We start from the raw sequence: 15,173 nt of genomic DNA, 5'->3' as shown, positions 1-15,173 counted from the left end.
CCCTGGAGTGAAAGGGGCCGAACTTGCAGGCTGACAGGGTGGTGGGGAAAGGAGGGAGGCCAGACAGTCGTCAACCAAAATAACAATAACAATAATCATTTAAAAGCAAGGGCCTTTGGAGCTAGTCTCTTTCCCCTTGCAACCTAGTTAGCCCTCTGCCCCACAATGCGTGACTCCTGGGGCCCTTGACCATCACCCCCTCTGTCCCGTATGTGGCCTTCCATGGTTTTTGCTATGACTCCAGAATGGGACTCGAGGTACCGAGGCGCCCGGCTGGGGAATGCCTTCCGTGCAGAGCAGCAAACCTCAGAGTTCAGTCCCTGCTCTTCCCAAGCACTTTGACAAACTCATGGGAATGAGGGGAAGAGGCTATGGGAACACTGGTTCCCTTGCTCTCTCAATTCACATCCTCCCAAGTCTCAGCCTTCAGAGCACATCCTCAGAGGACTCCTCTGAGTCCCTCCCCATCCAAATTGTCTCCCTGTTACTTCCTTTCATAGCACATGTCACAATTTGCCATTGTTTTTTTTGTTGTTGTTGTGTGTGTGTGTGTGCGTGTGTGTTTAATGTCTATTTCTTTAATAAGCTGTAAGTGCCTCAAAGAGAGGGACCTTGTGCGTCTAGCACCCAGCACCCAGTGTGGACTGTGGCAGGGCTCAAGAAATATTGGTTGCTTTCATTAACTTACTCACTCATTCTCTTTTTCCTTGACTCACTCTTTCATTCACTCCTTTCTTCATTTATTCCCTTATTCATACCAGAAACATGTGCTATTGGCCAATGGCTTTTCCCACTCTGAGTCTTCTACTTTATAGGTGGCTTTTCTTGGGGCGAGGGTAGGAGTGGGGACATGACGGCAGAATTCTGGGAATGCATCCACAACTTGGGAGAGCAGAGCTGGGTGAGCTGGAAGCTCTCCACGCAAGGAGGGAAAATTCCAGAAGGCTGGAAGATCTGAGAGGAAGATGCTAGAGGATCAGACGACACACGCTGTCAGTGATGGGGTGGAGGCTGGACAGAGGCAGGCTCCCTTCTGTGCCCAGGATCTCCCACTGCCCAGCTTGACTGCCTGGTCCTCTCCCCGTGTGTATGTGTGAAATCCCGCCCTTCCTGTGGGCAGTCAGATATCCTCCAAGTCTCCCTCACTCCTCCAGCTGCAAGGGCTGTTCCCATCTGCACATTCCCTAAGCGCAAACTCTGGACCTGCCTCAAGAGTGACCACTTCCTAGCTTGGGCTGTGGTTTTACCTGTTCCCATGTGTCCCGCAGGCCCAGGATCTAGCACTGTGTGGTCACTCTTGCCATGTTGGCCTGACAAGTGAACACCTCTGTGAGTTAGGGCAAGGGTGATGGTTACGAGCCCATTTTACAGATGGGGAAATGGGGGCACTGACGAGTGACATGGCCCTTGCTCCCAGGGCAAAGGAGTAGCAGAGCCTAGACTCGGCCAAGTTTCCAGTCCCAGAGGCAGGGCTTGTTCCAGGACAGCCTGGAAGGAGGTGGGGGCAGGGTGGGGTGGATTGGAAGCTGGATCCTGAGAACCAGCAGGCCAGAGAGATTTGGAGTTCAGATGGCCAAGTTCAGGGAAAGCACAGCTGGGGAGGAGCCAAGGTATTTATTATGCTTGGTCTCCAGCTCCAAACAGAGCTGATGGATGGAGCCGCTCCAGTTCCTATAAACAGTTGGGGCCTCCCTCCCCGCCACCCGCCACCCCTCCCCATTCTCAGCCACAACTGTTTCCAGTGAGATAGCGGGTGTGTGTGTAGGGGGGGTGACCAAGGGAGGAAGGAAAAAAGGAATGAGATAGGACCAAAGAAGGGAGGGTGGCCAGCACACATTCTTACTTTGCTTCCCCACTGCCTGCTGCTGCCCCTAGACGGCCCACGCCCTGCGTCCTGCTCTGGGTTCTCTCCAGGTCCCTGAGTCTGTCTGAGGGCTGGTCTTAATCCCATGAGTTTATAAGTCCTGGAGGGCAGGAGCCATTCATTCAAGAAATCTTTTCTGAGCTCTCTGCCTGTGTTTATTCACAGGCCCTGGGGACACAGAGAGAGAACTCCTGAATAGGGCCTCCCTCCCAGAGCTGCACCAGTGTGCTATGACTAAGGTGGCCAGGGCTGAGGGCCAGGAGGTAAATCTGGGCAGTCCTCCTGGAGGGGGTGGTAGGGCAGGGGTAGGGAAAGGTGTTTGCAGGCAGATCAGTGGGTGAGACGTTCCAGGGAGGGAGGGGGAGAGTCTGGCGTTGGGGAGGTCAGGGTGCAGGGCCACTTAATGGTTAAGATTGCTGGCTCCCTACGGGACAAACCTGGGTTCAAGCCTCAGTTCTGGAGTGTCGGCGTCTGTAAAAAGAGAATGATAACAATGGAAGTCTCTCCAAAGTTAGAATCGAACACGACAGTGAACATCAAGTGCTCAGCACCGGGTCTGCTCAGCACCGGGTCTGCCCAGCCGTGCTCAATAATTGTCGGCTCTGAGCACATTGTGGGAGGCAGAGATGGGGGCCACACTGTGGGAGGCAGTGATAGGGGCTGGGGGCAGCAGGCACCTGGTCTCCTAGGCCCTTGTGAGCTGCCAGAAGGACAGGGGCACAGGAAGCAGACACCAGAGCCCAGGCCTGGGGGACTTAGCACCTGGGGATGAGAAGATAGGTAGCTGGCGTGTGCCCAGCCTTGCTGGGGGGTGCCATGACAGCTCACTGAATTGAACGAACCAGTGACACTGGGCACCCGAGGGCCTCCCTGGAACTTGCTGAAAGCTTGGGAAGCCGGATGCTCTGATGACCTAGTTGGCAGCTGTGACCATGTTTGGCTGAAAACAGGAATTTCTGCCTCACTAGGGGGTCTTGACCAGGTGAGCAAACTGCCCTGTTTGCCAGGAAAAGGGGTCAGGGGCCCGGTGCCCCCTGGCTGCATGCAAGGCCTGCAGCCCTGGGGCTGAGCTTAGCCTGTGCTGCTGCCCGTCCCCAGGCCTTCACTGAGAGCCCACAGGTTGCACCACCCCCTTCACCCCGCAGCACCACCCCATGAAATAGGCATTTATAATTGTTCTTTGGAGAGTAGGGGAAGCAGGAACTGGGAGGTGAGAGGTCACAGGCCAGAGAAGCTGGTTGGAGAAATCAGGAGGAAGAGCTCCAGAACCAGGGCCCAGGTGGCAGCAGGCCCCAGGGGGAGACCAGGGTGCTTGGGTGGGGACAGAGAAGCATCACTGAGGTGGGCTTGATGGGGTGGGGGCAGGTAGGGGAAGAAGCGTGGCTCCTGCAGAGGAGGGGTGCCTGGGTGTCAGGCTGCTGAGTGGCAGGTGGTCCCAGAGGACAGCTCCAAGGGCTGTGGAATGGGAGATTGAAGGGCTGGGGGAGGGGGATCATCCCCTGCCCCACAGACTTGGCCTCCCCAGTGGCTTCTGCCCCTCCTCAGCTCCAATCCTGGTCAGGACCCAGGGATGCTCTTCCAAGTTCAAGCTGGATCTGCAGCCCAGTTGCTCACTAACTGAATTCTCCAGACCCTGGGAGACCTCTGGCTGGGGACAAAGGGTCGAATGTCCAGGACAGGTGAGGCTGGAGGCAGAGACGTGGGCATTGAAGCAATGGGGTGGCTACAGCGGGGACGGTGTCCTGGTGTCATCATTTAGAGATGGCTCATGGAAGATGAACACATAGAGGGGATGAAAGCAGTGGCCTAAGAGGGAGGGGACAACTTTTGAGTGTTGGGTCTCAGATGTCAAGGGTGGGGTCAGGATGGGGAAGGGGTCCAGGAGATAGATAGGGTCCGAAAGGTACACTGTGTTGGCAAAGAAGACCCCAGAGGCCTGAGCCAGGGCAAGGGGGGTGGGCTGGGAATGGGAGTGGCGGTGGCCGAGGTGGGGATGTGATGGTCTTTGTCTGATGAGCAAGACTTGAGACCTCCTGAGATGGGGTAGGGAGGGGACACATGGCTGCAGAAGGAAGAGAACAAATCTGTCACCGGTTTCTCAGTGTTGGGGTAGAGAGCAGGGTTGTGTTGGGTGCGAGAGGACAGAGGTGTAACGGGATCATAAAGGGAGCTGAGGCCCCAAAGTCCAGGGTGGTGATGGCCCTGAGCCTCCATGTACCCCAAGAGACATGCCATGAGGATTGAAAGACTAGAAGGGAAGTCGGGAGGTCAGGGTTCAAGTGCACACACTGATGTGAATTGCCCACGGCAAAAAGGAGGCTGCAGGCCACACGTTTCCCCAAAGTCATATTTTAATACATTCATGTGGTTATACGAAGAGCTGGTCCCAGGGCCTGGGCCGTGGCCTGGCTTCTGGGAGGTGACAGCAGCATGGTGTAGTGTTTTCAAAGATCAGGCCCAGGGGCCAATGCTGTGGCCTCTAGGCCTGAGAAGAGTGTCATGTGCAATAGCACCTGTGGTCATGGTCCCAGCCAGGACTTTGTGCTCCTGGCTGCCCCTCATACCACCAGGGCTTCAAGCAAGGGTCCAGCCCTGGATCTGCCCATTGGCCTTGGTTTCCTCATCTGTAAAAGAGTGCAGAGAACAGCATTCTGATCTTCTCATACATTCATACGTGTCCATCATGGGTCAGACCACAGACCAAGCACAGGAAAGATGACTCTGGCTGGTCCCAGCGCTCTCCTCCTTCCCAGACAGCTCATGACTCCATGGTATGAGCAACAGGTATTTATCTAAGTTGAGCCTTTCTACCTATTTTCCTAGCAAGGGGTGGGAATCTTTGCATGATGAGGAACAGAAAGTAAGTTTGGAACTGGCATTATCTTGTGATGTGACAGATGAGAGAGAAGGACACCACACAGGTCCAACCCCGAATTTTGGCAGTGCTCGAGGTTGAACTCAAAGCCTTGTGCACGCTAGGCAAGCCTTCTACCACTGAGCCACATTTTCTTTTTTGCAGGCTGTGTCATTGACTTGTGCAGCTATGAGGAGGTTAGACTCCATGATCTCAAAATCCAGGCTGTGCTCAACAGAGGGAGAGGGAATAAGAAAACATAGGAGCAAAAACAGGAAAAGGAGAAGCCACATCAGTCTGCAAAGGAGAGAATGAGGGAAACTGAGGCAGAGGAGAAGCACAGGGCCTGTAGCTGCCTGCCTTTCTCCTGCCTGGTGGGAGAGAGGAGGAAAGGGCCCACACAGCACAGGATACTCAGGCTCTGTTCAGGCAACACGGAGCCACTCAGGCCTGGAAACAGAGGATGTGGGTTTGAATTTCAACTACAGCATTTCTTAGTTGCGGGACCCGGGAGGGAGACTTTGGGAGAGTTGTCTCCCCTTTTGTAAAATGAGGATAAAATACCAGACTCTGGGAGTTGTCACACAGAGGGAGACGGTGAGGCTGGGGTCTGCATCTACAGGTGGCAAGCTGTGTGCAAAACAGAACCAGAGAGCTAAGGCTTGAACTCGGCTCGGCAGCCAGGATGGGGCTGGGATGGAGAAGGGGCCTGGGCAGGGGGTGGGGGATTCAGGCAAGATCGGGGTCAATGTGTGCAGCAGGAGAGTGCCAGGGTGGGAAGGACCTATGGGACATCCTGGCCTCAGCCCAGAAGACCACCTCTTAACAAGACTCTGGGGCTGCTGCAGCTTGCCTAACTAGGTCCCAGACACCCTCATGAGGCTCCAGTTCTCTCTTCTAGTCACAAGTTCCTAATTTTCCAGAGAGGCTGGAAGTCATTATCAGAATATGTGACAAAACAGTCCACTTGGAAACATTTCAGACCAATCCTCCTGAGCTTGTGGCCCCCTTGCCCTGGTATGGCAGGGGCAGGACTCTCCACCTGGGATTGGCTGGGGTTGCAGAGCCTCGAAGCCCTGGGCTTCCCCACCTTGAACCCCATCCTCTGCCCAGCTCTGTGACGACCTCTCCTCCTCAGAGTGCCGCATGTGTTTCATTCAACTTACTGCATCCCCAGTCCCCAAGAGCAGGGTGTGGCCCAAAACAGATGCTCGGGGAGGACTTGCTGATCCTGGGTCAACATTATTCTCTGCTGTCCCTGAAACTGCCCAGCTGCAGTTTCCACAGCTGGACCACTTGAGCAGCCTGGGAAGTGGGTCACCTTCCCATGCAGAAGGACGCATAGAAAGGAGCCCTAGGCTGGGAGCTCGACACCAGGGTTCTGGGACACCGGCTCACGGTGTATCAGTCCCCACTCTGCTCTGTGCCTCCAGCTCCTGCACTGACCTGGAAGGGTCCCCTGGCTCCCTTAGGCTTTGTACTGTTGGTTGAATTTCTGCCGGCGGACACAACAGCAGGTGGCCAGCGTGGTGAGAATGATGGTGGAGACCAGTGCGAAGGTGAGGATGATGATGAGGTTGACATTCTTGAGCCCGCCCTTTTCACAGTCCTCAGGACGCACGTGGCTCAGGGACACCTCTGCCTGGGAGCCAAAGCGGCAGATCAGGTCCTGTGTGGCGTCCACATCCACTCGGCCCTGGTGCAGCTGGGCCGCCAGCCAGCCATTGCCACAGCAGCTGAGCGGATTCCCCTGCAGGTAGAGGCGCCGGAGGCTGGTCTCCAGGCCCCCCATGGCGCTCCCTGGCAGGAGGCTGAAGCTGTTGTTCCGTAGGTCCAGCACCTCCAAGGACACTGCCTGCGTCCAGGCAGGCAGGTGGCTGAGGTGGTTCTCAGCAAGATTGAGCCTCTTGAGGCAGCTGAAGCAGGGCAGGTCCACCTGCAGGACAGTCAGCCCATTGCCCTGCAGCTCTAGGACCTCCAAGGAGGCCTCCAGGCCAGCCAAGGCTCCTGTGGCCACATCCAGCCCAGGGTTGGCAGAAAGGTCCAGCTCAGTAAGCGGGGTGTGGAGGAAGGCCCCTGCCCTGAGCATCTCCATCTCGTTATCTACCATGTTCAGAACGCGGAGGGTGGGGATGCCAGAGAAGGCCACGCAGCCTGGGGGATTGGGCTCAGCTGCGCCCCCGCAGGGATTCACCCGGTTCCCCTGCAGGTTGAGCCTCTGCAGGCTGGCCAAGCTGGCAAAGGTGTGTGGTGGCAGGTCCCGCAGGGCATTGTCCTGGAGGAGCAGCGTCCGTAGGGACCCCAGAGCTCTGGCACCCAGCTCCAGCACCTGGAGCGCATTGTGGCTTAAGTCCAGGAGCACCAGGCAGGGCAGGGAGCCCGCATGCGGGGCCTTAAAGGCCTGCAGGCAGTTCCGGCTGAGGTTCAGAAAACGCAGAGAGGTCAGGCGCCCCAGGAAGCTGTCCGGGATGAGCTCAATCTCATTGTAGCTCAAGTCCAGGTTCAAGAGCTGGGAGAGTGGGTAAGTGCTGGTGTTCCAGCTAGGGTTGGAGAGGGGCAGGGCTGACCAGCCCTCCGAAGGCGCGTGGAGGCCCTCGCTGCCCTGGGGCAGCCCAGAGGGGAGCCGGATAAGGTTGTTGGACACGTTCAGGTAGATGAGATGCGGGAGCGCGGCCAGGTCGGGGAAGTGCAGCAGCTTGTTCTCCCGCAGGTCGAGCCAGGCCAGCTGGTACTCGGCCGGGGGCTCGGGGGCTGTCTGGAAGGCCTCAATGCTGTTGCAGCTCAGGTCAAGCACCTGCAGCTGCCGGAGGCTAAAGTCAGAGATGCAGGTGAGGGAATTCCTGGAGAGATTGAGGTGGGCCAGGCGGGGCAGGGCCTCAAAAGCCCCGTCCTCGATGTCCATCAGCACGTTACTGTGCAGGTCAAGGCGCTCCAGCGCAGGCAGGCCCCAGAAGGTGCGGCGACCCAGGCGCGTCAGGCTGTTCTCGGCCAGGGAGAGCGAGCGCAGGCTGGGTGCCTCGCCCAGGAGCCGCTCCACCAGGCCACTGTACAGGCTGTTTCCAGACAGGTCCAGGGAGGTCACGTGCAGCAGGGTGCCCAGACCACTGGCGTTCAGCGCAGTGCCCACCGCCAGGCGGTTGTGGGCCAGATTGAGGTGCTCCAGGTGGGGCAGGGCCTGGAAGACTCCCGGAGGGAGGAAGCTGATCTCGTTGACACTCAGGTCCAGGTGACGGAGTGCTGTGTAGAAGCCCAGGGGCAAGGCCACGATGTCCTGCAGCTGGTTTCCAGAGAGGTCAAGGGCCTCGATGTCCAACGGGAGCAATGAGGGGACCTGGAGCAGGCCAAGGCCCTGGCACAAGGCCTCCTTCTCCACCTGAGGAGGGTGATGGCGAGGAGAGCAGCTGGCATTAACGGGTGCAGTAGCAGGTGGAAGCAGACAAGCTACAAGACACACATGTCCCCCACCCAGGCTTGGGTCAGCTCTCCCAGGGACTCCCAAGATGCTAGACTGTCCTCACCCAGCCTAATGTCCAATGACCCCCCCTGTGCTCCCTGCCCTGTCTCTGACACCTGTACAGTGTTGAGCAGAAGGGAGGGACTAGAGAAGTCGGACGGGCAGATGGATAGAGAGATGAAAGACGTGAGGACAAGTGAGCTAAGGGCAGCAAGGTACCGATTATTATTACTCCATTTCACAGGAAGCTAAGCCAGGTCATCACTCAGTGCGACCTAGAGCCAATGAGCAGCAGGGCCAATGGGGGACCAGGCTTCCTGGTTCCATATCCTGGGTCCCCTCTACGGCCCAGAGGGTTAAATTCCCAGTGCTAGACCGGAAGCTATGTTGGAAAAGAGGCTTCCAACCTGCAGTGTGTCCTCCTCTCCTCGGTTTTTATTTTGCTTTCCACCCTCAGATCTCATTCAGGCTCAGGTTCCATGGAGCTCCCAGATGTGACCTCCTTTCTGCAGCTGTCACCTGCCCCCACCCCATTGAGTGCCTTGCTTCCCATGGCCTGGTGCAGCGGCAGGCTCTGAGGTAAGGTAGGGAGAGGGAATGGGGCAAATGGTGGCCGGGGTACCAAACAACATTCTTTGGTGATAGGACTGCAATGTTGCTCTGTGACCTCCATCACGTCACAGTGCCACTCTGGTTTCTTATCCAAAGTTCCTCATTCCTCCCCAGCCACCTCTCAGCATTTGACATTGCACTTTTGGGCCTGAGGTCTCATAGATCCTCAGAATAGCACGGGGTGATCTGTTACCATCACCCTTACTGATAGAAATCCAGGCCCAGAGAGGGCCAAGGAGACATCAGGATCCCCCAGGTGGTGAGGAGGGAGCTGCCATTTAACCCAGGCCGTTTTACAACCAAAGGCCCCACTCCTGTACCTTCTGGGCCCAGAATCCTGTGCAAACACGGGTCTTTTTCCTTTTTGGTGTCTTGCAGACCCCCAGGAAACCCAGCCTTTGCCAGCAAACGGTCTGCCTTCCACCACCACCCGGCTCAGGCCTGCTTCTGCCCCAGCGTCTCTGTCTCCACTGACCCCTTGGGACCTACTTCCTGCCAAAACACTGCTCCAAGACTCCACTCAGAAACTCTTGTCCTCCAGGGGGAGTCCAGGATCCTCAGCAAGGCATTCAAGGCTGTCTGTGGCCACTACTAACCTGTCCCCTCACCTCCTCCCTCAGCCCAGTCCAGCCCACATGCCTGGTCACACCCTCCCCTGCCCACTTCTGGGCCTCCCCTGAGCTGGTCGTGCCATCCTTGACCAGATCCATGGTGAATTCTTCACACTGGGCTCCAGCCTCTCCTCCGCTAGGGAGCCTTCCATGACTGCACCATATAGTGGCTTTGCCCCACTGAACCGCGACCTTTTGTGTGAGGATTTGCTGTCAGTGAACTCAGAGCAAAGAGGGCCTGGTGTAATTGATATGGATGCCAGAACCTTACCCACAGAAAGAACTTAGGATATTTCTGTAATGAACAAGAGTCACAGATAACTGTGACTGACACCAAGTCGGTCATCTCTCAGCTGGGAAAGAAAAGGGATGATCTGTATTCTCAGGTTAGAGGTGGAGACCAGAAGAGCAGAAAGAGGACAGCCCACCCTCCTAAGCAACTTTGCAAGACCCTATCTCTAAAATAAAAAAAAAAAATTAAAGCACTAAGGATGTGGCTCAGTGATTAAGTGCCCTGATGCCCCTGAGTTCAAACCCTGGTACCAAAAAAAAAAAAAAAAAAAAATCTCAGAATGACCCAGGGGCAAGAAGAATGGTGGCTTCACAGAAGACTGGCAGGTGCTGCCACCAGCTCTTCTGGTCCCTGAAGCAGTGGCCCATTCTGTGTCCAGGTGGAGCTACTGGAAGGCTGTCCCTTCTCCAACCCAGGCTCTGCCACTGACTTCAGCAACTGCCCTGCCTTACAGGTGGACCTAGGTAGTCTCTTTTCCCTGCACCCTGCAGGGTCACAGGGCTAGTCTCCCTGGCTTAGAGCAGGAGAAAGGAATCAAACCTGGTCCCTGCCCTAGAGAAGTTATTAGTCTGGCAGATAAGACAGGCTCAGACCCTCCCTGGACCACCCCACATGCTCAAGATGCTCAATATTGAGATGGAGGAAAGCTTGGGGTTGGCAGGAAGCCAAAAGAGAGAGCAACCAGGCTAGGTTAGCCAGGGAGGCTTCCTGGAGGAGGCAGCACTTGACCCAGCAGTTCTGAGCTCTGAGTGGCATTTCAGCAGTCAGTCAAGGAGGCCAGATAGGGGGAGGGATTGGTCCCAGAAGGGACCAGTACTGAGAAGCCCCTTCCAGCTGGCCCATCCCACCTTCCCTACACATATTCATATTCTGGATTCCCCAGCTGGGCTACTGGCCTGCAGGGACAGTAAGGACTAGAGTCTGATACTGGCCCCACTGTTCCTTCCTGAATGATCTTGGACAAGTCACCTAACTTCTCCAAGCTGGGTTTCCACCTCTGTTAAATGGAAATAAGGGGGCTTACCTGGCAGGATCGCTGAGTAAGCCAGTATTAAAACATTCTAGTGAGTGCTCATTGAATGCAAGGTAAGCCCCTTTCCTCTCCTGACTTCCCTTATATCCAGCTGCTGGGGCTGGGGCAGCAGGTCACCCTAGGGCAAGGGTGGGGTGTGGTGGCCCTCGCCCTGCCTGGCAGAGCATCTTACCATCTTACAGGGCAGCTTGTCTCGGTGCTGGGAGGTAGCCAGGCCTTGGGTCAGCACAGCCAGGAGCAGCAGGATCTGGTGGCTCATGACTCTGTGGAGGGCGGGGAGGAAAGGGCCACACTGTGAGACCACGGGCTCTTCCCCTGCAAGCCCCACCTCCTACAAGACCCTGTCCTCGCCTACAAAAAGGTGCCGTGGACAGGGCCGGCAGCAGATAAGACACAGTTGCGCAAAGGCCCGGGGGGGACAGGCCAGGTGGGCCACGACCCGGGGGAGGCAAGAATTTTAAAGCAGGGGGTGACCAGGTCTGATTTGGATTTTCAAAGGTCCCTACCTGGTGGGAGACAACCTGGAGGGGATGCACAGGACACAGCGGGACCTCAGAGGCTGCCCTGGGCTAGGGCTGGGGGTAGAGGCCTCTGACTTGGTTTCTACCCAGGCCATAAGCAGGCACCCCCATTCCAGCCTCAGGCCCCCCCAGCAGAATTCCTCCCCCCCCCGCCCCCCTCACCCCACCTCCCCCGCCACCCCCCTGCTTTATTTTGCTCTTGCTCTTTGATTCTCTGGTTCTGGAGCCCCTGCCATTGTTCCTGGACTGGGCTCAGGCCTCAACAGGAAGCCCCGCCGGGGGCCTGCCCTGCCCGGCACTATCCCTGCACACTTCCCCAGGAGCAGGCCGCCAGGCCCCACTTTCACTGAGGCCACCACTGGCTGTGCAGGGCGACAGGCCTGCTGGGACTGCCCTCCCCTCCATCAACCTGGGATGGGACTGAGGGCACCCAAAGGCCCCCAGCAGGGTGGAATCCCACAGCTCCCTCCCGAGGACCTGAGCCAAGTGTTGGGGAGACACAGATCGACCGGCTGACCTGACGAGCTTGTTCATTGAGTCACACCTTTACTGACTGCTTCCTCATAGCTGGCTCTGTGTTGGGACAAAACCGAGCATACAAGGGAACGTAATGGGAACAGAGAGTGTTAACACAGAAGGACGTCTAGAGCCCTCCTAGAACCCTGGGCTCAGAGGCACCCACTGCTCTCTCACGCCTCTACTAACTGCTGTGTGACTTTCCATAAGTCACTTTACCTCTCTTGAGTTTGTTTTCTTTTCTGAGGCTAATGACAGCCCTGCCAAGTTTTGTTGAGGATCAAATGAGATATATTCCAAGAAAGTGCCACTTAGCCTTTATGCCACTTATGCACTCTTCTCAATACTTTACAATTGGTAATTCATTTAGTCCCCCCCAAAATTCAATGATTTGGTTCCATTATTACCACTCTCATTTTACGTAAGGATAAACTAAAGCTCAGGTTAACTCACAAATCCAGGGTCACCAAACCTGCTAAATGGCAGGTTCAGGCAAAATCTGGCTCCTAGGTCTATGCCCTAAACCTCTGCACCAAAAGTCTCCCACCGGGGGTGCTTGATCAATGAGTGCTGCACTGGGACTCTGAGGAGGCTTTGCAGGGAAAGGGCCTTCGAGGGCTTATCTCTGTCAGAACCCACTGGTGATGAGTTTTAAACAAAGATGGCTGCGCTGAGGTTCTTTCCTGCTGGATCACTAGGGGCCAGGGTGACATCTTTCAACCCCTTCCTTGGTTTCCTCAGGCCACAGACCCCACCCACAGTGGCGCTCTCACCTGCACTGCAGGTTGCCCTGGAAATTTTGTTCTGTTGTTAAAAAGTGTCCACCACCGAGTCTGCCACACAGCGGGCTCAGAAAACCCCTGGGAGGCCTTCGGGGCTCTGGGGACCGTCACTCCTGGCCAGCTCTCCTCTCCCACTCCGGGTCCTGGACGCCCCGTATCCTTCCTTCCCTGAGCACTTTCCCAGGGCTCCAGACTTCCCCCCCACCCCCCAATGTGCTCTTCACTTCTGGTTCTTCCTCCTCCTCCTCCTCCCATGGCCTCCTAGACAAGCCTTCTTTGGGTCCCCAAGTCTGGGCTACAGTCCTCCTCTCTCCTGTGCTCCAGGCCGGGAGCTGCAGGGAGCCAGCAGCGAGCACCCCAGGGTCTGCTCCCCACCCCTCTAGGAAGTGCCCCAAGGCAGAGGGGCATCTGGGCAACAGAGGGATGCTGCTGACCTCGGTCCCCCTTGGCTCTCCTTCACCTCCCTGCCGCACTCCCTCCCCCACCACTGCATTCTGCTGTCCTCCCTGAAAACAGAGCCCACATGGGCCACCTCCTTCCTCCATCACTGCCACAGACAGGTGCCACTGTGACCCTGGGCCTTGACCACGGCAACAGCCAACCCGGGTATTTGTTTCCATGCTTCTACCCGCACCTCTTGGGATCGGTCCTGCTCGAGCAGCCAGAGTGCAGAGGTAAACCCTAGATCAAGTCGTGATTGTCTGCTTTGAAAATTTCCATTATACCCAGGCTACGCGAGTCTCCTGATCTCCAGCTATTCCTCCCTCCCCTCTCAGTGCCAGCTTTCTCCCAGCGCCTCCAGGGGCCTTTGCCCTTGCTGCTCTCTCTGCCTGGAATGCTCTTCCCCCAGCTCCTCATGCGTTTTACTATTTTCCTTACATCTCTTATTTTCTGAGAATTTCTTATTCTGGGGGAACTGAAACCTACTAAGTAGGTGCTCACTAAATATCCCATGAACAAAATGGAAGAATGGGGGAATCACAAGGGGGTGGGGAGTGCCAGGTGAGGTTTAGTTCTGAGCTTGAAGGTAGAGATGCCAAAGGGGCCCTTATTTCCCTCTCCTCTATCAAATCCCACCCCACCCACACCAGTGTGGGCATCTGCGCATTCAGAAGGCAAGGTCACTGCAGCACATGGGAACTCTGATGGGAAGAGGGCGCTCAGCCCTGGGCCCCCCTCAGCAGTGGCCAAGACACAATGCGTAGTAGCATTCAAGGCCTCCTCTCCCTCACACAAGGGAGGATGGATGTCACTTAGACCCAGTCTCACATCCAAACTCCACTGCTCACCAGCCTCACTCCCAACAGCAGGTCCCTTAACCTCTCCAGGCTTCAGGGTCCCATCTACAGGGCAAGTAGTCTAGTTTCCATTCTGCCGCTACCCCTACAGCCATTGTGACGATGTGGTGGAGACAGCTATAGAGCTGCCTGGGACACTTAAGTGTCCTTCCCAGGAGGTGTAAAGGCCAAGCATCCCAGATCAAGGGTATTGAGGAAAGAGGCCCCAGGCCTGCAAACAAGTGGCCAGGCAGGAGAAGGCAGCAGACACGGCAGGACTCTAAGAAAAGTGCTAAAGGAGAGAGAGAGAGAGAGAGAGAGAGAGAGAGAGAGAGAGAAATGGGGGTAAGGAACAACGCCTACAATCAAAAGTCCACCCCCACTAAGCAAAGATGTTAGATACTCTTCTAAGCACTTGACCTAATATCACTTATTTAATTCTAAAAACCACCCGAAGAGGCAATTATTATAATTCCCATTTTACAGACCAGAAAACTGAGGCACAGAACGGCGTGAGTGCTTTCTTCTCCAACAGTGCTGGGCCCACTGCCGCCTAGAGAACCGTCCCCATTTTTTGCCCACAAGGAAAATGAGGCTCAGAGAGGTCACTTACTCAAAGTCACACAGGCAGCAAAGAGCAGAATCAGGATCAGAATCCCCAAACAACTGTTTCCATTACATCAAGCAAGATCTCCCTCCATAACCCAGCCAAGGAACCCAGGCTCAGGCACGGAAGCAGCCGGCTCACAGTCCAGGCGCCTCAGGTGCTCTCTCAACAGCTCTCGGCCTCCCTCTGACAGGCAGAGAGGGTCCTGGGAGAGCTGCTGCGGAGGTTCACAGCGAGCAGTGAATCACCGAGGGCAAGCCCTGTTCTGGAGACATGTGCATCCCACGGGGGAATTAGACCTTAACCCAAAGGAATGCGGCTGTGATGGCGGAATCTCAGGCAGCCAGGGGTGGGGGTGGGGGGTCTTCACATCTCACCCCCATAAAGAAGGCTGGCTCAAGCCCCTGGGAGGACGGTGGGCGCCCCTTTCAGAGAGATGAGCAGGCTCTCCAGCGCGGTGGGATGGGAAGCCCACACCCGGCCTGGAGCGGAGGGCGGGAGACCTGAATTCAAATCCGGATGGTCCCTCCACTAGCTGGGTTTCCTGGACAAGTTCCGGGCTGTCCGCCACAGTTTTCCCAGCTGTCAAATGGGAATGCCGGCCTCACCCCTCTGCAGGTAAGATCCGCTGAGACAGGCAGGCGCCTTGGAGATTTCTCGGGGACCGAGGAAGGATCAACCCCAGCCCCACGCGCGCAGTGCGGGCGGCGGGAGGGGCGTGGGGCACCCCATGGGCTGTCTCTTATACAC

At 56.4% G+C, this 15,173-nt stretch overlaps 1 protein-coding gene across 2 annotated transcripts; it reads right to left on the bottom strand.

Annotated features, from left to right (window-relative positions):
- Nucleotides 1-4,197: 4,197 nt before the first annotated feature.
- On the bottom strand, nt 4,198-15,131 carry Lrrc32 (leucine rich repeat containing 32). 2 transcript variants are annotated; one of them, XM_048788023.1, is made up of 3 exons: nt 15,032-15,131; nt 10,893-10,983; nt 4,198-8,091 (listed from the first exon to the last, which is right to left on the bottom strand). In XM_048788023.1, exons 2-3 carry the CDS (start codon nt 10,977-10,979, stop codon nt 6,187-6,189), a joined length of 1,992 nt encoding a protein of 663 aa, XP_048643980.1. In that variant the 5' UTR covers nt 10,980-10,983; nt 15,032-15,131; the 3' UTR covers nt 4,198-6,186. The 2 variants fall into 2 exon arrangements, with proteins under 2 accessions (XP_048643980.1, XP_015332874.1); XM_015477388.2 differs by lacking the exon at nt 15,032-15,131 and adding an exon at nt 14,430-15,005.
- Between the last annotated feature and the right edge of the window lie 42 nt (nt 15,132-15,173).

Source organism: Marmota marmota, unplaced genomic scaffold (assembly GCF_001458135.2).
Source record: "Marmota marmota marmota unplaced genomic scaffold, marMar, whole genome shotgun sequence".
Classification (NCBI taxonomy): domain Eukaryota; kingdom Metazoa; phylum Chordata; class Mammalia; order Rodentia; family Sciuridae; genus Marmota; species Marmota marmota.
This window is presented reverse-complemented; position numbering and strand designations above follow the sequence as displayed.

Coding starts and splice junctions, on each gene's coding strand:
- Lrrc32 (XM_048788023.1), bottom strand. CDS start 10,979: ATGAGCCACCAGATCCTGCTGCTCCTGGCTGTGCTGACCCAAGGCCTG. Junction 8,092..10,892: donor ACAAGCTGCCCTGTAAGATG/GTAAGATGCTCT, acceptor CACCCTCCTCAG/GTGGAGAAGGAGGCCTTGTG.